Raw genomic sequence first — 22474 nt, 5'->3', positions numbered from 1 at the left:
GCGATCCCCTCGATGTCCGCCCCATGATCCCCTCGATGTCCGCCCCATGATCCCCTCGATGTCCGCCCCGCGATCCCCTCGATGTCCGCCCCGCGATCCTCTCGATGTCCGCCCCGCGATCCCCTCGATGTCCGCCCCATGATCCCCTCGATGTCCGCCCCATGATCCCCTCGATGTCCGCCCCGCGATCCCCTCGATGTCCGCCCCATGATCCCCTCGATGTCCGCCCCGCGATCCCCTCGATGTCCGCCCCGCGATCCCCTCGATGTCCGCCCCATGATCCCCTCGATGTCCGCCCCGCGATCCCCTCGATGTCCGCCCCGCGATCCCCTCGATGTCCGCCCCATGATCCCCTCGATGTCCGCCCCGCGATCCCCTCGATGTCCGCCCCGCGATCCCCTCGATGTCCGCCCCGCGATCCCCTCGATGTCCGCCCCGCGATCCCCTCGATGTCCGCCCCATGATCCCCTCGATGTCCGCCCCGCGATCCCCTCGATGTCCGCCCCATGATCCCCTCGATGTCCGCCCCGCGATCCCCTCGATGTCCGCCCCATGATCCCCTCGATGTCCGCCCCATGATCCCCTCGATGTCCGCCCCGCGATCCCCTCGATGTCCGCCCCGCGATCCCCTCGATGTCCGCCCCATGATCCCCTCGATGTCCGCCCCGCGATCCCCTCGATGTCCGCCCCGCGATCCCCTCGATGTCCGCCCCATGATCCCCTCGATGTCCGCCCCGCGATCCCCTCGATGTCCGCCCCATGATCCCCTCGATGTCCGCCCCGCGATCCCCTCGATGTCCGCCCCTTGATCCCCTCGATGTCCGCCCCATGATCCCCTCGATGTCCGCCCCATGATCCCCTCGATGTCCGCCCCATGATCCCCTCGATGTCCGCCCCATGATCCCCTCGATGTCCGCCCCGCGATCCCCTCGATGTCCGCCCCATGATCCCCTCGATGTCCGCCCCATGATCCCCTCGATGTCCGCCCCATGATCCCCTCGATGTCCGCCCCGCGATCCCCTCGATGTCCGCCCCGCGATCCCCTCGATGTCCGCCCCGCGATCCCCTCGATGTCCGCCCCGCGATCCCCTCGATGTCCGCCCCGCGATCCCCTCGATGTCCGCCCCGCGATCCCCTCGATGTCCGCCCCGCGATCCCCTCGATGTCCGCCCCATGATCCCCTCGATGTCCGCCCCGCGATCCCCTCGATGTCCGCCCCGCGATCCCCTCGATGTCCGCCCCGCGATCCCCTCGATGTCCGCCACCCGATCCCTCCAATGTCCACCCTCGTGACCCCCTGGGTGTCCGCCCTGCAGTGCCACCAATGTCCGCCCCGCAACCCCCCCTGATTTCCGACCTGAGATCTCCCCAATGTCTGACCCCCTGATTTCTGATCCGAGATCCCCCCAATGTCTGACTCACCTCCCTCCCTGCCTCCGCTCCCCAGCTGCAGTCTCTCAAACTAGCTGGCTGCAACCGGGAAACCAATTCAAAATACTTAAATCAGGCCCTGCCGTTAAATTCGGCAGGACCTCTGGGAAACCTTTATTTACGGGCTTTCCAGCTGCTAAACCTCTCCCCCCAGTTCCCTCCCTGTCTCCCCTAAATATCGGGGCCTATATTTCAGAGAGGCTCTTGTGCACCTTTCCTCATGCTCCAACCTCTCTCTCTGTCTCAATCTTCCTTCCCTCTCTGTTTTATAGATGCTATATGATGGTCTTCGTGCTTTCTCGTTTCCCCTAAGCTGCAAAAATGCCCTTGCACACACTCTTCACACTTAGTGCCTCCTCCCTTCCCCTGTCTTCTATTCTAACTCATCTGTTCCCAGGATCTCAAAACGACAACTCCTTTTCATTTACCAGCCTTCTTCCCCACCCCCCCAGACTTGGTGTCAATTCACCAATACCTCGGCCATGAGATTCCGCAGGGCTCCCAATGGCCGTTGCCCCTAAGCTGGGCGCAGCAGCGGTCTGTTGTGTGCCGCGCACTTAAACGTTCCGTCTGCGCGCCAAACCAGTGCTCTCTAGTCTGTGTCAAGTTAACTGATATCAGCGGTGGGAGCACTGCCTGTGGTTCACTGTCCCGGGGCAAGGGTTTCCCCTCGAGATCATTATCGAGTGACCCCGACTGAAAGCTGTAGACAGACAGCCGGCCGGCTGGACGGTAGGTGATAAGAGACTGGATCTGCCTGTCCTCAGTGGTCAGATGCCTTGCTGATGTTCACTGCCTGGGGGAACCTGTAGAGCTTTCTGCGGCACTATCGGCTGGTGAGAGTCGACACCTGCAGAAAAGGGGGAGAGAAACTTACAAGGGCAAAAGGGAGACTTTGGAAGTCTCGTGATAACCCAGGCCGCTCTGTAATGAGGTTTAACAGTAAACACGAAAGGTCAATCGTCCTGAGTCAGTCTGACTGGCTGTGGGAGGCGTGCAAAGGTATTTGGTTACATGTCAGTGTTTGAATAGCTGAGTGCGATCTTGTGTAACACAAGCCAGCTGTTCCCCAGTATCAGCACTGCTCCATTAACCCATCACTCAGGACTTGGCAGCGCACCTGTATTTGCACAGGGAACCGCTGGCTTCTTAAAGGGACAGTGCCCTTAGCGGTGTCCAATTGATGTTTGGTGTGAATCTTCACCAATGGAATTGCTCCCCTCTTGCCTGTGAGATACCTTTAATTCACAGAACTCCAAGCAGGGGGACTTTAAACTAGACATTTAGAACAATCCTGGCCCTTAACAGGACATTTCACAAATACACAAAGTCAAATCTAAATGGCTGACTGTTAATAAATGATTGTTTTACAGAATGATGCTGCCTCTGGTTAGGGATTGTTACAGGTGTAGGGGGTGGTGGTCTGTGTCAGCTTCACCTCTGACTACTGAGCGGTCCGAATCGCTCCCACTCCCTGGGTTCTAGACCTTGGACTTATTTGGGGGTTGTGACAAAAAATGCAGCAGACAACTGGTTTTGGTACAAGAAAAGAAACTGGGTTTATTGAAATCACAAATGAACTTATAACATTAGGATAACACTGAGATACAAAGTACACTTAGTTAAGAATGGGGAACACACGGCATAACGAGGGAAAATCACCCTACTAATCCCCTTATCCTTGTCCCACCCCCAAAACCTAACTAAATTGAACTAGGAGAGGTCAGGAATCATGCTCACCAAACCAGGGTTCCTTGACAGTTTGAAATCCAGCCAGGTAAGCTGGTTGCAGTTTTGGGGTACGCTCTTTGTGTCCTCTGGGCCCTGCCGTCTCCACGTGGCCCTGGTCTGTGGAATCTGCGAAGGTTCTTCAGTTGGATAGAGTCTGTTGGTACGGTAAGGCGCAGTTGTGGGTGGACGATCTTCGTGCAGGGCTGTGGCTGCCTTCTTGCTGCTTCAAAACTGCTGTTTTAAAGCTGAACTGCTTAGAACCTGCTCCAAAACCAAAAACCCCCCCTGCTTCATAACTGGTCCCCAGTTATACTGACTTTCGAATTTCTTATCTGATTTCCAAAACAAGGTTAGTTCTTTGTGTTCTTCAGGTGATTGTTGGCTTCCTGCTTTTAGTAGTTAGTAGCGATAATTTATGCAAGGTTTTGATGGGCTTTAGTTTCGTGTAAGCTGAAGTCTTTCTCTGGGTTGATTGTTTTAAAGGGAAGAATGCGTATTCTGTCTACTCTCATTGTCTGGTTTTCAGGAACAATCCACTCTGTCGCAACAAGTCCAGGCATGTCTTGCAGGGATCCATGTTTTAAAACTAGCAGTTGATACGTCTTCAAATAAAATTCCAAAAGTCATATCCTCGTTGATGATATGAAAAATGTGGGAATTTTGAGAACCCTTCAGTCCACCTGTGATACTTAAACCTTGCTTCAAGTATCATACTGGAAAAAGGTGAGCAAATTTCCCGATATTCCATAGTCAATCTTCCCCTGTAATTACCTATCTAAGATCTCATGACACATACATTCCCCATTCTATAAAAAAAATGTGGGATACGTAAGCATGCAAAGGCCAAATACAGTTATTTACATACATCCAAACATGGAGGGGGTCCAACACCCCACTTGGTGCACATACATCTTTATTAAAAGAAAACAACACGTAAAAGTCTTTCTTAAAAATAACCGAACACAAAAAAAAACAACAATCTTTATTCAGGAGCACAAAAAAAAGTTCAAACAGGTGTGTCTCTCTCCACCTTAGCATAATGCTTCTTCCAGGTCCTTTCGTTTTGGAACTCTAGGATTTTGCCTTTTCCCTTGCACTGAGAGCACAACAAGTACAACACTATTCCCAGCTGGCAAACCACGAGGATGTGGGAAGCCATTCTGACCCATGAAGGGACCTCTACGTTTTCGAAAAGGTCCCACCAGGGCGGGACTGTGATATCTTGAATCTCTCCCTCTATCTCGTGTGTTTTCTGTTCCAAAGTATAGAAATGCTTTTGTGATAACTCTTCAGCTTTTAGTAGTTTAGTAAGATGTTCTGGTAGAGGGGGAATTTCGTAACCGAAATGTGTGACATAGCTCTGCAGGTTGGTAATGTTTTCCCTAACAGTGAGGTGAACAGTGGAGGGTTCAGGAATGGGGACAATCCGTTCCTGGGCCACTTGAACTTCTGCCTCGGGTTTAAAACAAAAACTGCTGTCACTCACCGGACACCAGGTGTGCTGTCCAAGCTGGTAGTGGGGCGCACTTGTGGTGACACAATATGTCCCACCCCCTATATATGCTACCTGTGGGGGAACATGGCCTTGTGCCATTACCTCCATGGTACAGTTTATAGGTCGTGCACCAGCAGTTTTAAACCCGCACTGTGGTCTAGAATAGGCATTCAAGTGCTGGGGACACAGTACTACGTGTGAACCCCGGCTCCGGCACCCAGAGAGGTCTGGACCTGTCATCATGTGCTCCCACTTTATGACGTAAGGTGGGACCGCTGCAAAACGGACGTGTGCACCCCCTTGAATGACTCCAATGTTCTCCACCCTATATATCGGTGCAGGTCGGGCTCTCCCACCCATGACCGGCATCCTCACTACGATACCCATGATGGTGTGGTTGGAGCGCCCACAATCTACTGGAACAGGGTATGCTTCAGAGGCTAGGCGGAACTGACACAGGCTTAGTGAATTCTCAAATGGGTGGAGGGCTGCGAGGTGCTTGTTGCTGATCCAGGAGGGGACTAAACCCTGCTTTAAATCCTCCAGGTTGCTGCGGCCCTCGCCCAGCAACCATGCCCCGTACAGCACGCACACCTCATTCTGTGCAGCCTGGTCTGATGCATTCCTATCCTCTCGAATGAGTGTATTCACTGTTTTGGCGTGCCTTTCCAACTCAGCAATAATCTCCTTTAAATGGACCGTCATGGCCTGGTCCTCGTGTAGCTCTGAGCCTACCACTGTGTTTTCCTCTGTTAAGATTTTTCGTAATTGTGTTTTTAAACCGTTTATTTGTGTCTGCAATTCTATGTCATCCAGACTGTTTATCACAGAGGATCCTGTATTATATGCTGTGAGAACATCATTCCAGGTTCCCCTTCTTTGTCTCCCCGCATTGCTAAAGTACTCAGTGTAGGTAGTGTACAGTTCTGTTTTGTCCACATTGGCAAAATCGAACTCGTAGAATTTCCTGAACATTTCTCTTAACAGGGCCTGGTATAGCTGTTCTGTCTCCTTGGGCCACCACTCAGGTAAGTGTACCTCTGTGAGGTTTAGAATCACGGAAGCTACCGCGTAGTGTACCCCCTGGTATAGCACCTTTTCGGTCGGCACTAGTACCAGCCCATTCCCTGGTCCCTTGGTGGTGGCAGGGCACTTCTCCATATGTGTCCTTACTGTCGGAGCCGTGGGCAGAGGCTTTCGGGTGCGTGCCACGAGTTCAGTGGCCTTAACTGAGGCTGGAGAGGATGGGGTTATGCAAGTGTGTAGGTGGGAATCCCATTCCACCCCCTTCCCCTTATCCAGCCATGCTGCGGAAAAGATAATGGATATGCCCATGGGGCAGATCTTCCGTGACCCCCACATGCAGACATAGATACCCTGTTCCGATTTCCACCACTTGTCCCAGCACACGCTTACCCCCCCATGGTTCCCTGTAATGGTCCGATGGGTGTCGTTCCCCAGTCGCTCCCAGTCAGCTGTACGGTTCCCCCATGTCTCTGCTCAGCTTCCTGAGCCACCACCACCTTCCCAGGGGAATCTGTCCTCTGCAGGTCAGGCACACGCGTTTCCCCTCAGTGACCCCGACCTGTGAGGCCACAACCGGTCTGACTGGAGTATCAGGTGGAGTTAGATCCCAGCCACCCTGGCCATCTTCCCTCATGGGAATAGGTGGTGATCTCCTCCACGTTACCTTCACTGCCCCCCCGCAGTCACAACCGGTGCTCTCTCCCCTGAGCACCCAAAAATGTGGGAGTCCTCCACGTCACCTCGTCTCCCAGCGGCCATTCCTATCAGGGCGAGTAGGAGTATGCCCCCCCATCCTATCGAAATCCCTTCTGTAGGGAGACATAAGAACATATAGCCAGGTCCCGAACAGATTCGCTGGCTTGGGTAAAGCATAGTCGAGTCTTGTGACCCCGACTCAATACAAACATTCTTAAACAATAATACTTAAACTACCAACCACCTTATTTAAAATTTAACTAAAACACCCAAACTTAACAATCTCAAAATTAAATAACAGAAGCTATGTACATCCGCCGCCCGTCCCCGGGCGGCCAGGCTAATCCCTGTTCGGGTTACAGCACACTACTCCCTTCGGTGTGGCCGCGCTGTCCTGTACCTTTGGTCCCTCGCAGCCTGCGGCTGCTGGCTGGGGACCTCTGTCCTCAGATCGATCCCTGACTTGAGGGGCTGCCCTTTTAAACTGGGGAGCCGGTGACCACGGTTTCTTTGGCCGTGGCGTTCGTGGGGGCCTTCTAGGGACTCTGGCTGGTCGGGGTTTTCTGGCTGGTGAGTCTTTAACCTGAGCCACTGTCCCCTCTTGTGCGGTCTGTGGAATCTCCACTGCCACTGGCTGGGGATTTCTATCCTCAGGCTGTACCTCTTCTAAACCTATGTCAGGGGCAGGTAACTCTCTGCCCTCAGGTCCCACCTCGTCTGAGTCCCAGATGAGCGGGGGAGTGTCCCAAACGGTGGGTGGGATGGCCCTTCCCTTAAAACAAGCCACTGCACCCACTTGTGCAGTCTGTGAGTTTGCTCCTGCTGCAGGCTGAGGATGTTTATCCTCAGACCTTGCCCCAACTGGCTGTTCCCTTCTCTCGGATTTAAACAACTTACATTGGTTAATGTGGAACCATTTGGTGCGCCTAGGCAGCTTTATGGCGTATACCATGGGGCTTGCCTTATCTACAATGCTGTAGGGCCCCATGTATAATGGTTCTAGACTGCCTACCCGAGCAAAATTCCTAACTATAACCTGATCCCCTATCTCCCACTCGTGGTGCGTACGGGGTTCTAACAGCAGTCGGTTACTCCGATGCTGTTTTCCCATGTTGCTAGCAGCCTGCCAGTGAACCTGTTTAAGGTGTTCAAACAGATTCCTGACGAAGCCGTCCCGGTTCACCTCTCTGAGCTGACCCTCCATGAGCACCAGGGCTAGCACATGGGTGGGGGTCCGCATAACCCTACCAGTCATGAGCTCGTGTGGGGAATACCCCGTGCTTTTTGACTGGCTGGCTCGGATCCCCATTAGGACCAACGGTAAGACTTCTACCCACTTTCTAGGTGAGTCTACCGTCTCTTTCCTCAGCCTTTCTTTCAAGGTACTGTTCATCCTCTCTACAATCCCTGAGGACTGTGGGTTGTGTGCAACGTGCCATTTCCCCTCTATGCCAAGTACCATAAGGGTATTCTGCATGACCTGCCCAGTAAAGTGACTCCCTTGGTCAGACTCCACGTACTGTGGTAGCCCCCATCATGAGAACACCTCCCTGACCAGGATCCTGGCTGTACTCATAGCCGTGGCTGTTCGACAGGGGAAGGCTTCTACCCACTTTGTGAACACATCCACCAGGACTAGGCAGTACTTATAGCCTCCCTGGGCGGTGGGTAGGGGCCCGATGTAGTCGACCTGGATCGACTGCCATGGTCCCTCTACCCTCCTGGTGTGTCCCATAGGTACTTTCCTTTTGTGGGGGTCAGGGTTGTTAGCAGCACACACCAGACAGCTGGCACAGAACTCGCGGACATCTTCCCTGAGTCCTGGCCACCATCCTGCCTGTTCCACCCGCTGCCAGGTGGTCTCAGGCCCGGGATGCCCCGCTCCTGGACCCTCATGGGCCAGTTGAAGGAATTCCCTCCTGTGCTGCTGTGGTACTACCCATTGCTCTCCCTTAAACAGCATGCCCTCCTTTACAGAGAGGGCTGCTGTGCTGTAAGGGCCCTCTACCCTTTTCCCTTCTGCCACTGCACTGAGGACTGCCTTGAGAACGGGGTGTTGGGTTTGGACCATCTTAAGGTCCGGGGTTAAAGCTACCCCTGCACTCCCCTGTGTCCCATTCCTACCCGTGACTGCTGCTATAGGACGGGACCCAAATGGGTCCCAGAAAGTGCCTGTGTGGGCACCCTCCTTAGCTAACACGTCGGCCTGCCGGTTGCCCTCACTCCGGGGTTCTGCGGAGGAATGGGCTTTCACCTTATGGCTGAAAACCTCCCCTTCCTCCCCCACTGCTGCTAAGATTTTCTCCAGCAAGGGTTTCACTGTGAGGGGTCTCCCGTCAGCGGAGGTGTATCCGCGGCGGGACCAGATGGCCAGGTACTCCGTACACGAATTGCATGTGAACATGCTGTCCGAGCAAATCGTGTATGGGGTGGCGAAGATCTCGGGATGTGTAACCACGTACACTCCCGCGGACAGTTCAGCCTGCTGGACGCTCATGGTGCTGGGGAGCTTAATTGCCAGGGCAAGGTCTGCCGCTGGGTCATAAACTCCACACCCCGTGAGTCGCTCACCAGCAGATACTGTGCTGGAGCCATCCACATAGATTTCATGGCCTGTGAGGTGTATCCCGGCCCGTAAACCTATGTTTACTTCCCAAACCCCTTCTATAGAACACCGGTGGGCTGTTCCAGGATATACCAGGTTAGCTGTGAGCTTTGGCTCGCAGAGCCTTTTTACTTTCAGGTCCATCTGTGAGAGAAGCAGGATCCAGCGAGCAATGCGGGCACTGCTCACTGTCCCATCCTTGATTCTCCTGTCCAGGAGCATCTGGGTGGGCGTGTGATGGGTGAGGAGGGTGATGGGAGAGGTGCCTGTGAAGATCAGCGATCTTTTCACAGCCCAATATGTGGCCAAGAGGTGCCTTTCACAATTGGAGTAGCTCTTCTCCACATCTGTGAGTATCCTGGAGGAGTAGACCACCGGTCTCAGCTTGCCATGCCGCTCTTGGAGCAGCACAGCACTCAGGCTGTCCCCGCTGGCTGCTACCTCCAGGAAGAACTCTTTCCCTCCATCTTTGGCCCCTAGAGCTGGTGCGGTCTGCAGATCTTTCTTGAGCCTGACAAATGCTGCCTGGCAACCCTCATCCCAAACCCACTCCACTCCCTTGTGCAGGAGTCGGAGCAGAGGGGCTGCGGTGGCTGCATAGTCCTAGAAACGATCTCACTCCTGTGACTGCGTGGGGGACTGGTAACTCCTGTACTGCTTCCCTTCTAGCTTTATCTATGGCCCTTTCCCCAGCGCGTATTGTCAGGCTCAGGAATTTCACCTCCTGCTGGCCGATCTGTGCTTTCTTTGGGTTCACTTTAAAACCTTCCTGACCGAGCAGTTCCAGCAGTTCGGCCAGAAGTGGGCCATGCTCCTCTCTCGCATCGGTGAATAGGAGCAGGTCATCCACGTATTGTACCAGCTGCCTGGGCTGGCTGAAGCCCTTTAAACTGTTTGCCATGCATTGGTGGAAAATGCTGGGGCTATTGTGGAAGCCCTGAGGCAGACAGTTCCAGGTGTACTGTTGCCCTTTAAAGGTAAAGGCAAACTTGTACTGATCCTCTCTCCTTAAAGGGATGGACCAAAACCCGTTGGAGATATCCAGCACCGTGAAAGTGGTCGCGGATGCTGGGATACTTCCTATCAGGTCGGCAACTGCTGCTACCGTGGGTGCACAGGCTGGGATGTTACTGTTGAGCACCCGATAGTCCACTGAGGCCCTCCAGGAGTTGTCCGGTTTTCTAACCGGCCACAGTGGAGAGTTCACGTGGGTGGCTATCGGTCTCAGGACGCCCTGTTGCACTAAAGACGACATGGCTGCTTCCATGTCTGGCTCCGCTTCCCTGGGGAAGTTATATTGCTTTTGTGGTCGGGCCATAGGGTCCCCATCTACACTGACCTCGAACCCGTTGACCCTCCCACAGTCGTGTTTGTGTGTGGCAAATGTGGCTAGGTGGGCTCGCACAAATGCCTGGAACTCCCTTGGGGTATTGCTGACCATGAGTTCGAGGTTATAACCCTCTTTAGGCTTCATGGTGCACAGGGTCCCCTTCCCCTGTTTCCCTGGGATGACTACTACTCCGCCTTCCTTTCCTGTATTTGCTCCCCACAGGCAGTGATTCCTCAAATCCACTAGGATCCCGTGGCCTACAATAAAGTCGGCTCCCAGGATCCCTTTTCCACCCTCTACTTCCCACTTCATTAGGACACAGGTCCACTTACAGCGGAGTGTTCCTAAACGAATGTTCAGCGGGATGGAAAATGAGCCAGCCTGTTCTTTACCTGTGAATCCCGACAGACTGTATGGGACCCCGTTAGATAGAGGTGAGGTGGTGGGGATGGCTGAATGGATCACGGTACATGATGCTCCCGTGTCCAACAGATAGGTCCCCTTTACCTCTTCTACCTCCATCTCAACGAGGGGTCTCTTCCATAAGTCGTAGGTAAGGGAACACAGGTAAACAGGCTGCGCTGGCTCTAGTCAGGTTTGTGGGTTAGATGGGGCTGATGGGGTCAGAGCGCCGGTGGTGGCTGCTACCTTCCCTGGGCTAGTCAATAGGGTTCTCATGGCGTCCAAAAATGACTCGACCGTGGCGGGAGGGATTCCTGTCTCTGCCTTTTGGGCTGGGGATGAGGAATTCTTTCCCTTGTTATCTTTCCAAGGATTCTTACACTCCTTCCTCCAGTGTCCATCCTTCCCACACCCATAACAGTTAAGCTTTGTGCTGGAAGGGTTATTCCCTTCCTGATGCCGCTCCTTCCTACCCTGGCCGGGTTTCATTTCATGCACTTTCCCTTTAGGTCGGTGTGCATCAGTTCCTTTACCATTACGGTAAGCTATGGTCAATTGTCTGATCACTGTGAGTTCAGTAGTCAGGGGATTCTTTGGGTCAAACCACATTCCTGCCGTGGCCCTGACCTGTGGCAAGCTGTTTGCCACCAGGCAACGGAGCCAGTGGACCCGCTGATCCTGGTCCAGGTTAGCCCGGTTAGGCGTCCCACTGCATGCGCTCCTATACACCGGCCACAACCTGTGTGCAAAAGCCTGCGGGGTCTCTCCTACGAGCTGCACTGTTTTTTCCACCCGGGAGAAAGGACTTCCCTCATTCATCCCCATGGCCTCAAGAACTTCCTCCTTGAGCTCCCCATAATCACACTGTCCCATCTTACATTGGTCAGAGAGGGACTGGAAGAGCTTACTCTCCAGGGAGAATAGCAGCATTTTGGCCTGTTCAGCATCATTGCACTCGTTGATGCTTGCTGCTTGTTCCACTTCCTTGAAGTGGATCGAGGGGTACCCATTTGCAGCAAGTTTAGTTAAATGGCTTACCATGGACCTAAGCTGTTGGGTGCCGTGGGGAACTACGAACTGGTTTTGGAGGCGTCCCTCATCCCCGTTATCAGCGGGCGGGCCGAACCTTTGCTGCCGGGCTGGGCACATCGGCCCCGGTCCCAGCCTCTCTTGCTGGGGGTTTTCCTCCTCAGCTTCTGCCCCTAATTCCACCCCCCTCTCCTGCCAGATTTCACTAAAGCTTGGCGCTACGGGTGGTGGTCGTGGGCCCTCCTGCTCCTCAACCGGGTCGTCCCTTGGCACCACCTGTGGTGTATGAACCGTTCTCCCCAGGTTCCCTGTGAAGTCGACCTGGGCTGCACTAGGGCTTATGAGGCATACCATGCCTTTTGCCGTCCTTAGAGCAAGGATCAGACTCTCTATCTGCTTCTGGCAGGGGCCATGGTCTGTATCCTCAAACCTCTGTGCGCTCACTATCTTATAGGCTGCCTGTAAGCCTTTTACTTTCTCCTCCTGCTCTCTTATTTGACTTGCCAGGCGGGCATTCTTTTCCCGCAACCTCAGCTCGTTGTACTTGGCCTCAGTGACCTGACACTGTAAATATTCCTGCTGGGTCTTATGCTCCCCCACTAACTGCACCCTTTCCTGGTTCAGAGTCTGCAATGCTAACAGTAACTTCTCCCCTGCTAGGGCCTTTGTTTGGACTTCCAGGGCTGACTCCCGAATCTCAGCTGCCTGTGCTTCAACGAGCCTGTCCAAAAGCTGGATCTGTTTCTTGAAGCACATCAGCCAGACTGCCTTTTCTATGGATTTCTTATGATCCTTTCCTTCTGTCCATTTAGCTGCAGCATCTCCCGGGCGCCCAGCCTTTAACAGATTAGTGACCCATTTTTTTTCCATATTCACCTTACTGAACACATAATCTGAAATCCTCTCTTCCATTACTGTTCTCTCTTCCAAATCAGTGTCCACTGTGTCACATCCCTTTTGCCAAGGTCCCATCTGGGTCGCCATTTTGTAGGGGGTGGTGGTCTGTGTCAGCTTCACCTCTGACTACTGAGCGGTCCGAATCGCTCCCACTCCCTGGGTTCTAGACCTTGGACTTATTTGGGGGTTGTGACAAAAAATGCAGCAGACAACTGGTTTTGGTACAAGAAAAGGAACTGGGTTTATTGAAATCAGAAATGAACTTATAACATTAGGATAACACTGAGATACAAAGTACACTTAGTTAAGAATGGGGAACACACGGCATAACGAGGGAAAATACCCTACTAATCCCCTTATCCTTGTCCCACCCCCAAAACCTAACTAAATTGAACTAGGAGAGGTCAGGAATCATGCTCACCAAACCAGGGTTCCTTGACAGTTCGAAATCCAGCCAGGTAAGCTGGTTGCAGTTTTGGGGTACGCTCTTTGTGTCCTCTGGGCCCTGCCGTCCCCACGTGGCCCTGGTCTGTGGAATCTGCGAAGGTTCTTCAGTTGGATAGAGTCTGTTGGTACGGTAAGGCGCAGTTGTGGGTGGACGATCTTCGTGCAGGGCTGTGGCTGCCTTCTTGCTGCTTCAAAACTGCTGTTTTAAAGCTGAACTGCTTAGAACCTGCTCCAAAACCAAAACCCCCCCTGCTTCATAACTGGTCCCCAGTTATACTGACTTTCGAATTTCTTATCTGATTTCCAAAACAAGGTTAGTTCTTTGTGTTCTTCAGGTGATTGTTGGCTTCCTGCTTTTAGTAGTTAGTAGCGATAATTTATGCAAGGTTTTGATGGGCTTTAGTTTCATGTAAGCTGAAGTCTTTCTCTGGGTTGATTGTTTTAAAGGGAAGAATGCGTATTCTGTCTACTCTCATTGTCTGGTTTTCAGGAACAATCCACTCTGTCGCAACAAGTCCAGGCATGTCTTGCAGGGATCCATGTTTTAAAACTAGCAGTTGATACGTCTTCAAATAAAATTCCAAAAGTCATATCCTCGTTGATGATATGAAAAATGTGGGAATTTTGAGAACCCTTCACAGGTAGTGGTCATTGTGGATCTGTACATGGCCCATGGTTCTGTATAGCATGCATGTATGTCAGCCTTGGCTCAGTGCGTAGTACCTTCTTGCCTCTGAGTCAGAAGGTCGTGGGTTCAAGTCCCACTCCAGAGACTGAGGGAGTGCTACACTGTCAGAGGTGCTGTTTTTTGAATGAGTTGTTAAACTGTTCTCTCAGGTGGATATAAAAAATCCCATGACACTTTTTGAAGAGCAGGGAGTTCCCCCCAGTGTCCTGGCCAATATTTATCCCTCAACGAACACCACTAAAACAGATTATCTGATCATTATCTCATTGCTGTTTGTGGGACCTTGCTGTGTGCAAATTGGCCGCCATGTTTCCTACATTACAACAGTGACTACACTTCAAAAGTACTTCATTGGCTGTAAAATGCTTTGAGACGTCTAGAGGTCATGAAAGGTGCGCTATAAATACAAGTCCTTACCTTACCTTAAACATATAACTTCAACCATTGGAAGCAAATGGGGAAACAGTGTGCATGACCAAACTGCTCCCTGCATTACATAGAGGCAGCCAAAACTAATGCGACCTGCAAGATGTACAATTGTAATGCAATAATTTTTTTAAGCCTACTGAGGATTCAATGGAGTGGAGGTGGGGGTGGAAAGAGCTTTAATTAAACTGTTCCCTATCACCAAATTCACACTGACTGATTTGACAGCAGTTTTGTATTTCTGACTCAATTTAAAAATTCTGATTGCACACGATTTATATCTGTTTGAATCAGAGTCATTTAGCTGATTCAACAAAAAGCTGATTGGAATCGTTCCCATCAGATAATTTTTAATAAAATATAACGATACTGGTCTGCTCAACCCTAGTGCAACTTAAGAAACCCAGTTCATAAATTATATAAGTTTATCAGCCAATTTAATTGATAGGGAGGAGGTACTAGAGATGCTAGCTGTACTTAAAGTAGATAAGTCACCAGGACCGGTTGGGATGCATCCTAGGTTGCTGAGGGAAGTAAGGGTGGAAATTGCGGAGGTACTGGCCATAATCTTCCAAACATCCTTAGATACGGGGGGTGGTGCCAGAGGACTGGAGAATTGCAAATGTTACACCCTTGTTCAAAAAAGAATGTAAGGATAAACCCAGCAACTACAGGCCAGTCAGTTTAACCTCAGTGGTGGGGAAGCTTTTAGAAACGATAATCCGGGACAAAATTAATAGTCATTTGGACAAGGGTGGATTAATTAAGGAAAGCCAGCACGGATTTATTAAAGGTGAATCGTGTTTAACTAACTTGATTGAGTTTTTTGATGAGGTAACAGAGAGGGTTGATGAGGGCAATACAGTTGATGTTGTGTATATGGACTTTAAAAAGCCGTTTGATAAAATGCCACATAATAGGCTTGTCAGCAAAGTTAAAGCCCGTGGAATAAAAGGGGCAGTGGCAGCATGGATACGAAATTGGCTAAGTGACAGGAAACAGAGAATAGCGGTGAACGGCTGTTTGTCAGACTGGAGGAAGGTATACAGTGATGTTCTCCAGGGGTCAGTACTAGGACCACTGTTTTTTTGATATATATTAATGACTTGGACGTGGGTGTACAGGGCACAATTTCAAAATTTGCAGATAACACAACACTTGGAAGTGTAGAGAACAGCGGGGAGGATAGTGATGGACTTCAAGAGGACATAGACAGGCCGGTGGAATGAGCGGATGCAGAGAAGTGCAAAGTGATACATTTTGGAAGGAAGAACGAGCAGAGGCAATATAAACTAAATGGTACAATTCTAAAGTGGGTGCAGGAACAGAGAGACCTGGGGGTATATGTGCACAGGTCGTTGAAGGTGGCAGGACAGGTTGAGAAAGTGGTTAAAAATGCATACAGGATCCTGGGCTTTTAAATAGATGCATAGAGCAAAGAGGTTATGATGGACCTTTATAATGCCACAACTGGAGTGTTGTGTCGAATTCTGGGCACCACACTTTAGGAAGGCTGTGAAGGCCTTAGAGAGGTTGCAGAAAAGATTTACTGGAATGGTGTCAGGGATGAGGGATTTCAGTTATAGACTGGAGAAGCTGGAGTTGCTCTCCTTAGAGCAGAGATGGTTAAGAGGAGATTTGATAGAGGTGCTCAAAATCATGAGGGGTCTAGACAGAGTAGATAGAGAGAAACTGTTCCCATTGGCAGAAGGGTTGAGAACCAGAGGATACAGATTTAAGGTGATTGGCAACAGAACCAAAGACGACATGAGGGTAAACTTATGATCTGGAATGCACTGCCTGAAAGGGTGGTGGAGGCAGATTAAATCATGGCTTTCAAAAGGGAATTGGATAAATACTTGAAGGGAAAAAAATTTACAGGGCTATAGGGAAAAGGCAGGGGAGTAGGACTAGCTGGATTGCTCTTGCAGAGAGCTGGCACGGGCTTAATGGACCGAATGGCCTCCTTCTGTGCTGTAACCATTCTACGATTCTATGATAACATTAAATTGTTAAAATTATCCATTATTTTGTACATTTGTTCTGTTTGTTATATACCCTGAATAATGTTTTCTAAGAAGATATTCTATTCAAAGCTGTGATTTTTTTTACAGTGGTGCACACAGCCTTTATATCGGTGCACAAACCCAAATTCATTTCACATGTGACCGACAAAAATTAGAGGGAACATTGCTTCCAACCGTCTTTTCTTTTTAATTGGTCTTGGGATGTGGGCGCCGCTGCCAAGGCCGACATTTATTGCCCATCCCTAATTGCCCTTGAGAAGGTGGTGGTGAGCCGCCTTCTTGAACCGCTGCAGTCCGTGTGGTGAAGGTTCTCCCACAGTGCTGTTAGGTAGGGAATTCCAGGACCTTGACCCAGTGAAGTCGGGATGGTGTGTGATTTTGAGGGGAACTTGGGAGGTGATGGTGTTCCCATGCATCTGCTGCCCATGTCCTTCTGGGAGGTGGAGGTCACAGGTTCGGGAAATGCTGCCAAAGAAGCCTTGGCGAGTAGCTGCAGTGCATCCTGGTCAGGCCATAATTCCAGCATCAGACTGGTGGAAACCTGAAAAAAACAGCATAAACAGCCATTTTTACTGGGGCCATTATAAAATAATTTTAATACAAAAAAGATTTGGCTCCTCTCCAGCAATCCAGGCCTCGATCTTGATCTGAACACCCAGGTGGACTCCATTTCCAGCAAGTAAACGCTAGGCCTCGGAGAGAACAGGGAACCAGGAATGCCAAATAGAGGAATTATAACAGGAGTACTTCAGAAGGGCTGAGAATTTTCAACTCCCACGGGTTCAAGTCCCACTCCAGGGGTTTGAGCACATAGTCCAGGCAGACACTCCAGTGCAGCACCGAGGGAGTGCTGCACTGCTGGAAGTGCCATCTTTCGGATGAGACGTTAAACTGAGATCTACCCAGTCAGGTGGATGTTAGAGATCCCATGGGACTATTTCGAAGAGGAGCAGGGGAGTTCTCCCTGGTGTCCTGGCCAATATTTATCCCTCAACCAACGTCACTAAAAACAGATTATCTGGTCATTTATTGCATTGCTGTTTGTGAGACCTTATTGTGCGCAAATTGGCTGCAAGTTTCCTTCAATACATTATTACATTTTAAGCGGCATCTGAGTAGGTAAGCTGCCTTCTTCTTGAACCACTGCTAATGGTTTGATACAACTGGATGGTTTGCTCGGCCACTTCAGAGGGCAGTTAAGAGTCAACCACGTTGGTGTGGGACTGGAGTCACATATAGGCCAGACTGGACATTAGTTACCCAGTTGGGTTTTTACAATAATCCGACAGCTTCATTGTCACTTTTACTGAGACCAACTTTTCATTTCTAGATTTTTAAAACTGAATTCAAATTCTCAACCTACCACGGTGGGATTTGAACTCACGTTCTCTGGATTATTAGTCCAGCAACACAATCACTACACTACCTTACCCATATACATAGCTCTACTTCTTCGTTGTTATATTCTGCATGAGATACTTAGACATGCAATAATTTTGTCCACTTCAGCAAGTCCTTATTGTTCGAAACATTTGAGAATAAGCTTTAAAAAAAATGATAATTTAGCTTTTATCGTGGTAGAGCGCTCTCCGTCATTAGTTGTATTGACACTCATCCAGAAACTTCAATCCCTCAAAGTGCTGACTATTGCTTCCCTCTTAATCTGCAGTTTGCCACAATAACAACAACAACTTGCATTTATATAGCGCCTTTAACATAATAAAATGTCCCAAGGCGCTTCACAGGAGCGTTATCAAACAAAATTTGACACTGAGCCACATAAGGAGATATTAGGACAGGGAAAGAAATGGGTTTTAAGGAGCGTCTTAAAAGAGGAGAGAGATGTGGAGAGGTGGAGAGGTTTAGGGAGGGAATTCCAGAGCTTAGGGCCTAGGTGGCTGAAGGCACAGCCGCCAATGGTGGAGCGAAGGAAGTGGGGGTTACTCTAGAGGCCAGAATTGGACGTGCGCAGAGATCTCAGAGGGTTGCAGGGTTGGAGGAGATTACAGAGATAGGGAGGGGCGAGACCATGGAGGGATTTGAAGGCGAGGATGAGAATTTTAAAATGGAGGCATCACCGGACTGGGAGCCAATGTAGGTCAGCGAGCACAGGAGGCACAAGTCCTTTAAGAATCGGGGAGTGTACCCATGATATCTCGATAACTGGGAGTCTCTGTGTTTTATTCGGGGGCCTACAGAAATGCTCAGGTGAACAGGCCCCCACAGGCAGCCACCCACCCCTAGCCACGTCTCCCAGTCCCCAGATTCAGGTGGAGCTAATTCATTATCCTCTTGCCAATGCTTTGGAAGGCTCACTTCCCTCCCAAAGCAGCAACTGAGTTGAGCCAACTGCCAGTTAGCTGTGGGCACTGGTCATTAACAAGACCTTCAGCTGATTGCGATTCCAGCCAACTGCCAAATGGGTTCTGCCATCATGGTCTTAACCCTGTCGCTGGCTGACAAATCACTCTCCTCCACAGCTACCAAGGTTCCAATTGGAGATCATTCTGCTGCTTCTCCTTGCAGGCATTGCACTGCATCAGTCCAACACCATGCTTCCCCTTGCTGCCTAGTACTGTGTCCTTTTAGTCCTAGCCTCCAATGCTCTCCTGGCCGGCCTCCGATCTTACACCCTCCGAAAATTTGAGCTCATCCAAAACCCTGCTGCCCGTATCCTAACTCGCACCAAGTCCGTTCACACATCATCCCTGTGCTCGTTGACCTACATTGGCTCCCGGTCCAGCAAAGCCGCGATAATAAAATTCTCATCCTTGTTTTCAAATCCCTCCATGGCCTCGCCCCTCCCCAGCTCTGTAAACTCCTCCAGCCCTACAACTCCTCCGCGATCTCAGCCCTCCTCCTATTCTGACCTCTTGCGTATCCCCGATTTTCATCGCTCCACCACTGGCGGCCGTGCCTTCAGCTACCTAAATCTCTCTACCTCTCTCTCCTCCTTTAAGACACTTCTTAAAACATGTCCTAGTATCTCCTTACGTGGCTCGGTGTCAAATTTTCTTTGATAACGCTCCTGTGAAGCGTCATTGGATGTTTTACTACGTTAAAGGTGCTATATAAATGCAAGTTGTTGTTGTTGTTGTTGTAGCGTCCTGCTACACTGGCAGGAGGTTCTGAGCTGGATGGCCCAGGTTTTGCAGCAGGAGCCTTGGGGGGATTGAGGTGATATGCCCTTGTCTTTGGTTGTGGGTTGTTTTCTACTTTAAGAAGAAATCAGAGAGAGCGAATGTGGAACACAACCTTGGATTGAGCAGGCACTTCCTAGTGATGCTGACAACGAGATGCCTATCGCATCATTCTTTCACTGTTTCCCTGCACGTTCAACTTTGAGTAAAGGAAGGTTTGCAGGAGTTGGAAGGTGACATCAAGGTTAATGTAGAACCTTCTGCTTGTAATTGGTAAGACGGTACAGATGGCATTCAATGCAGGAACAGCAAGGTGGCTGCTGAAAATGGGAAAGATGCCAGTGATTGCTGTGGAGAATTTGGAAGCAGTATTCTGTCAGAAGAACACAATATCAAGTACAGTATTGGCCAAAATCAGCTGCAGATCGAAATCCCTGCAATTCCTCTCTGGGATACTTATGTACGAGCACTTAATGCGTTCATCTAAGATGCTTCTCTCCACTATTGTAAAATAACTGGATTAACACCTCCGCTAAAATAGCAGAGGTAAGATTTGCAGAAGAATGTTTTAGTATTTCAGTTAATTCCAGGCTTCGTGAATTTTATGTCTTAAACCGAGGCCCCATCTGCCCTCTTAGGTGGGCGTAAAAGATCCCACAGCATTGTTCGGAAGAAGAGCAGGGGAGCCCTGGCCAATATTTATCCCTCAACCAACATCACTAAAACAAATGATCTGGTCATTATCTCATTGCTGTTTGTGGGAGCTGGTTGTGCACAAATTGTCTGCTGTGTTTCCTACAATACAACAGTGACCACACTTCAAAAATGCTTCATTGGTTGCGAGGTGCAGATTGAAGGTAGGTCTGCAGCACTATATTGCTGGTTCTGGGACCCTCCGCTCCAATCTAGCTGGCTCCAGGTCAGGGGGCAGCTTCATGAAACAACCCCTATAATGTACCCTAGGACTGCCTCTGACTGAATCAAAACAAGACTCAGGAGGTTTTTTTTTTTTTATTCGTTCACGGGATGTGGGCGTCGCTGGCAAGGCCGGCATTTATTGCCCATCCCTAATTGCCCTCGAGAAGGTGGTGGTGAGCCGCCTTCTTGAACCGCTGCAGTCCGTGTGGTGACGGTTCTCCCACAGTGCTGTTAGGAAGGGAGTTCCAGGATTTTGACCCAGCGACAATGAAGGAACGGCGATATATTTCCAAGTCGGGATGGTGTGTGACTTGGAGGGGAACGTGCAGGTGGTGTTGTTCCCATGCGCCTGCTGCCCTTGTCCTTCTAGGTGGTAGAGGTCGCGGGTTTGGGAGGTGCTGTCGAAGAAGCCTTGGTGAGTTGCTGCAGTGCATCCTGTGGATGGTGCACACTGCAGCCACAGTGCGCCGGTGGTGAAGGGAGTGAATGTTTAGGGTGGTGGATGGGGTGCCAATCAAGCGGGCTGCTTTATCTTGGATGGTGTCGAGCTTCTTGAGTGTTGTTGGAGCTGCACTCATCCAGGCAAGTGGAGAGTATTCCATCACACTCCTGACTTGTGCCTTGTAGATGGTGGAAAGGCTTTGGGGAGTCAGGAGGTGAGTCACTCGCCACAGAATACCCAGCCTCTGACTGTTCTTGTAGCCACAGTATTTATATTGCTGGTCCAGTTAAGTTTCTGGTCAATGGTGACCCCCAGGATGTTGATGGTGGGGGATTCGGCGATGGTAATGCCGTTGAATGTCAAGGGGAGGTGGTTAGACTCTTGTAGGGTCGACTGGGCTTGGTGTTTTGCCGTTGTCGTGTCCGGTGCCTAGTGGTCCGATGCCGGGTGGTCCGTCCGGTTATATTCTTATGACTTTTCGTAGCGAGATTTTACAACTGAGTGGCTTGCTAGGCCATTTCAGAGGGCAATTAAGAATCAACCACATTGCTGTGGGTCTGGAGTCACATATAGGCCAGACCGGGTAAGGATGGCAGGTTTCCTTCCCTAAAGGACATTAGTGAACCAGATGGGTTTTTCTGACAATCCGGTAGTTTCATGGCCATCATTACTGATACTAGTATTTTAATTCCAGATTTTTTTATTTATTTAATTAATTGAATTTAATTAATTAATTGAATTTAAATTCGCCAGCTGCCGTGGCGGGATTTGAACTCATGACTCTGGATTTTAGTCCAGGCCTCTGGATTACTAGCCCAGTAACATAACCACTATGCTACCGTACCCGGACAAGGCCAATAATCGGGACATTCGTCCAGCCTGAGTATCTACCTAACAGCAGCGTTAATAACCAGGCCTGACAAGAGGATTCAAGCACATGCACACTTTCTACCAGCAGGGGGAGCCCGAATCTCTTAAAGGGAGGATGTCTCTTAAAATCTCTTAAAAGCAGCCGGAAATTGTTATTTGCTGAAAATAAGTGTGCTGTCTGCACGGAGTCTGAACGGAGATCAGACATCGCACATGTAAAACTCAGATGCAGATCCCGTTCCTATGTTTACAAACTAATGAGTTATAGTAAAACATTGAGCTAGCATTAACTGCCGTTTGCAGAAGAGCGTTCCAAATTTCTCCCACCCCTAGCGATTCCTAACTTCACTCCTGCACGTCCTGGCTCTAAATGTTAGGCTATGTCCCCTAGTCCTACTATCCAAGTATAGGAGACCTCCAAAAACAGGTATAAATGCTTCAGCAACCAGAAGCAATAATCCAGCAACTAACCTGTAAATCCTGCATGGTCCCTTTAAATAGCACCAGTCGGGGGGTCCTCCAGGCACTCTAAGGCATGTTCCGATGGTCACGGTTAAGACTGTGCGTTGAGTGGAGTGTTAAATTCCAAAATGGTGTCTATCACTTTAACTCAGCGTTGCCACACTGATTGTATCCTTTTCTCCTTACTTTATATGCTGCCGGCGTTCGTTACTTGCGCATGCGCTAATCCCTATACCAAGATGGCGTCCAGCGCACGTCATGCTAGAAACGTGCGTGCGCAGCCAAGACACCATCTTGGCATTTTGAGAGGCCATGTAGCGCCGAAACAACGGGCGCTAAATGGCCCAATTTCTAGCCCTGAATGCCTCAGCGCACTTTACAAAGGGCTGAAGTGGATATGGGGCAGGAAAGG

At 50.3% G+C, this 22474-nt stretch overlaps 1 protein-coding gene across 1 annotated transcript in view; it reads left to right on the top strand.

Annotated features, from left to right (window-relative positions):
• The first annotated feature begins 8745 nt into the window (after positions 1-8745).
• LOC137324839 (synapse differentiation-inducing gene protein 1-like) overlaps positions 8746-22474 on the top strand; it is a 74413-nt gene continuing 60684 nt past the window's right edge. The window contains 2 exon segments of the mRNA XM_067989565.1: positions 8746-8906; positions 11226-11256. Of these exon segments, the coding sequence (XP_067845666.1) occupies positions 8746-8906; positions 11226-11256 (192 nt within the window).

The sequence above is a fragment of the Heptranchias perlo genome, chromosome 8, assembly GCF_035084215.1.
Source record: "Heptranchias perlo isolate sHepPer1 chromosome 8, sHepPer1.hap1, whole genome shotgun sequence".
Classification (NCBI taxonomy): Eukaryota; Metazoa; Chordata; class Chondrichthyes; order Hexanchiformes; family Hexanchidae; genus Heptranchias; species Heptranchias perlo.
The sequence above is the reverse complement of the archived record's forward strand: the minus strand, read 5'-3'. Positions and strand labels throughout refer to the sequence as shown.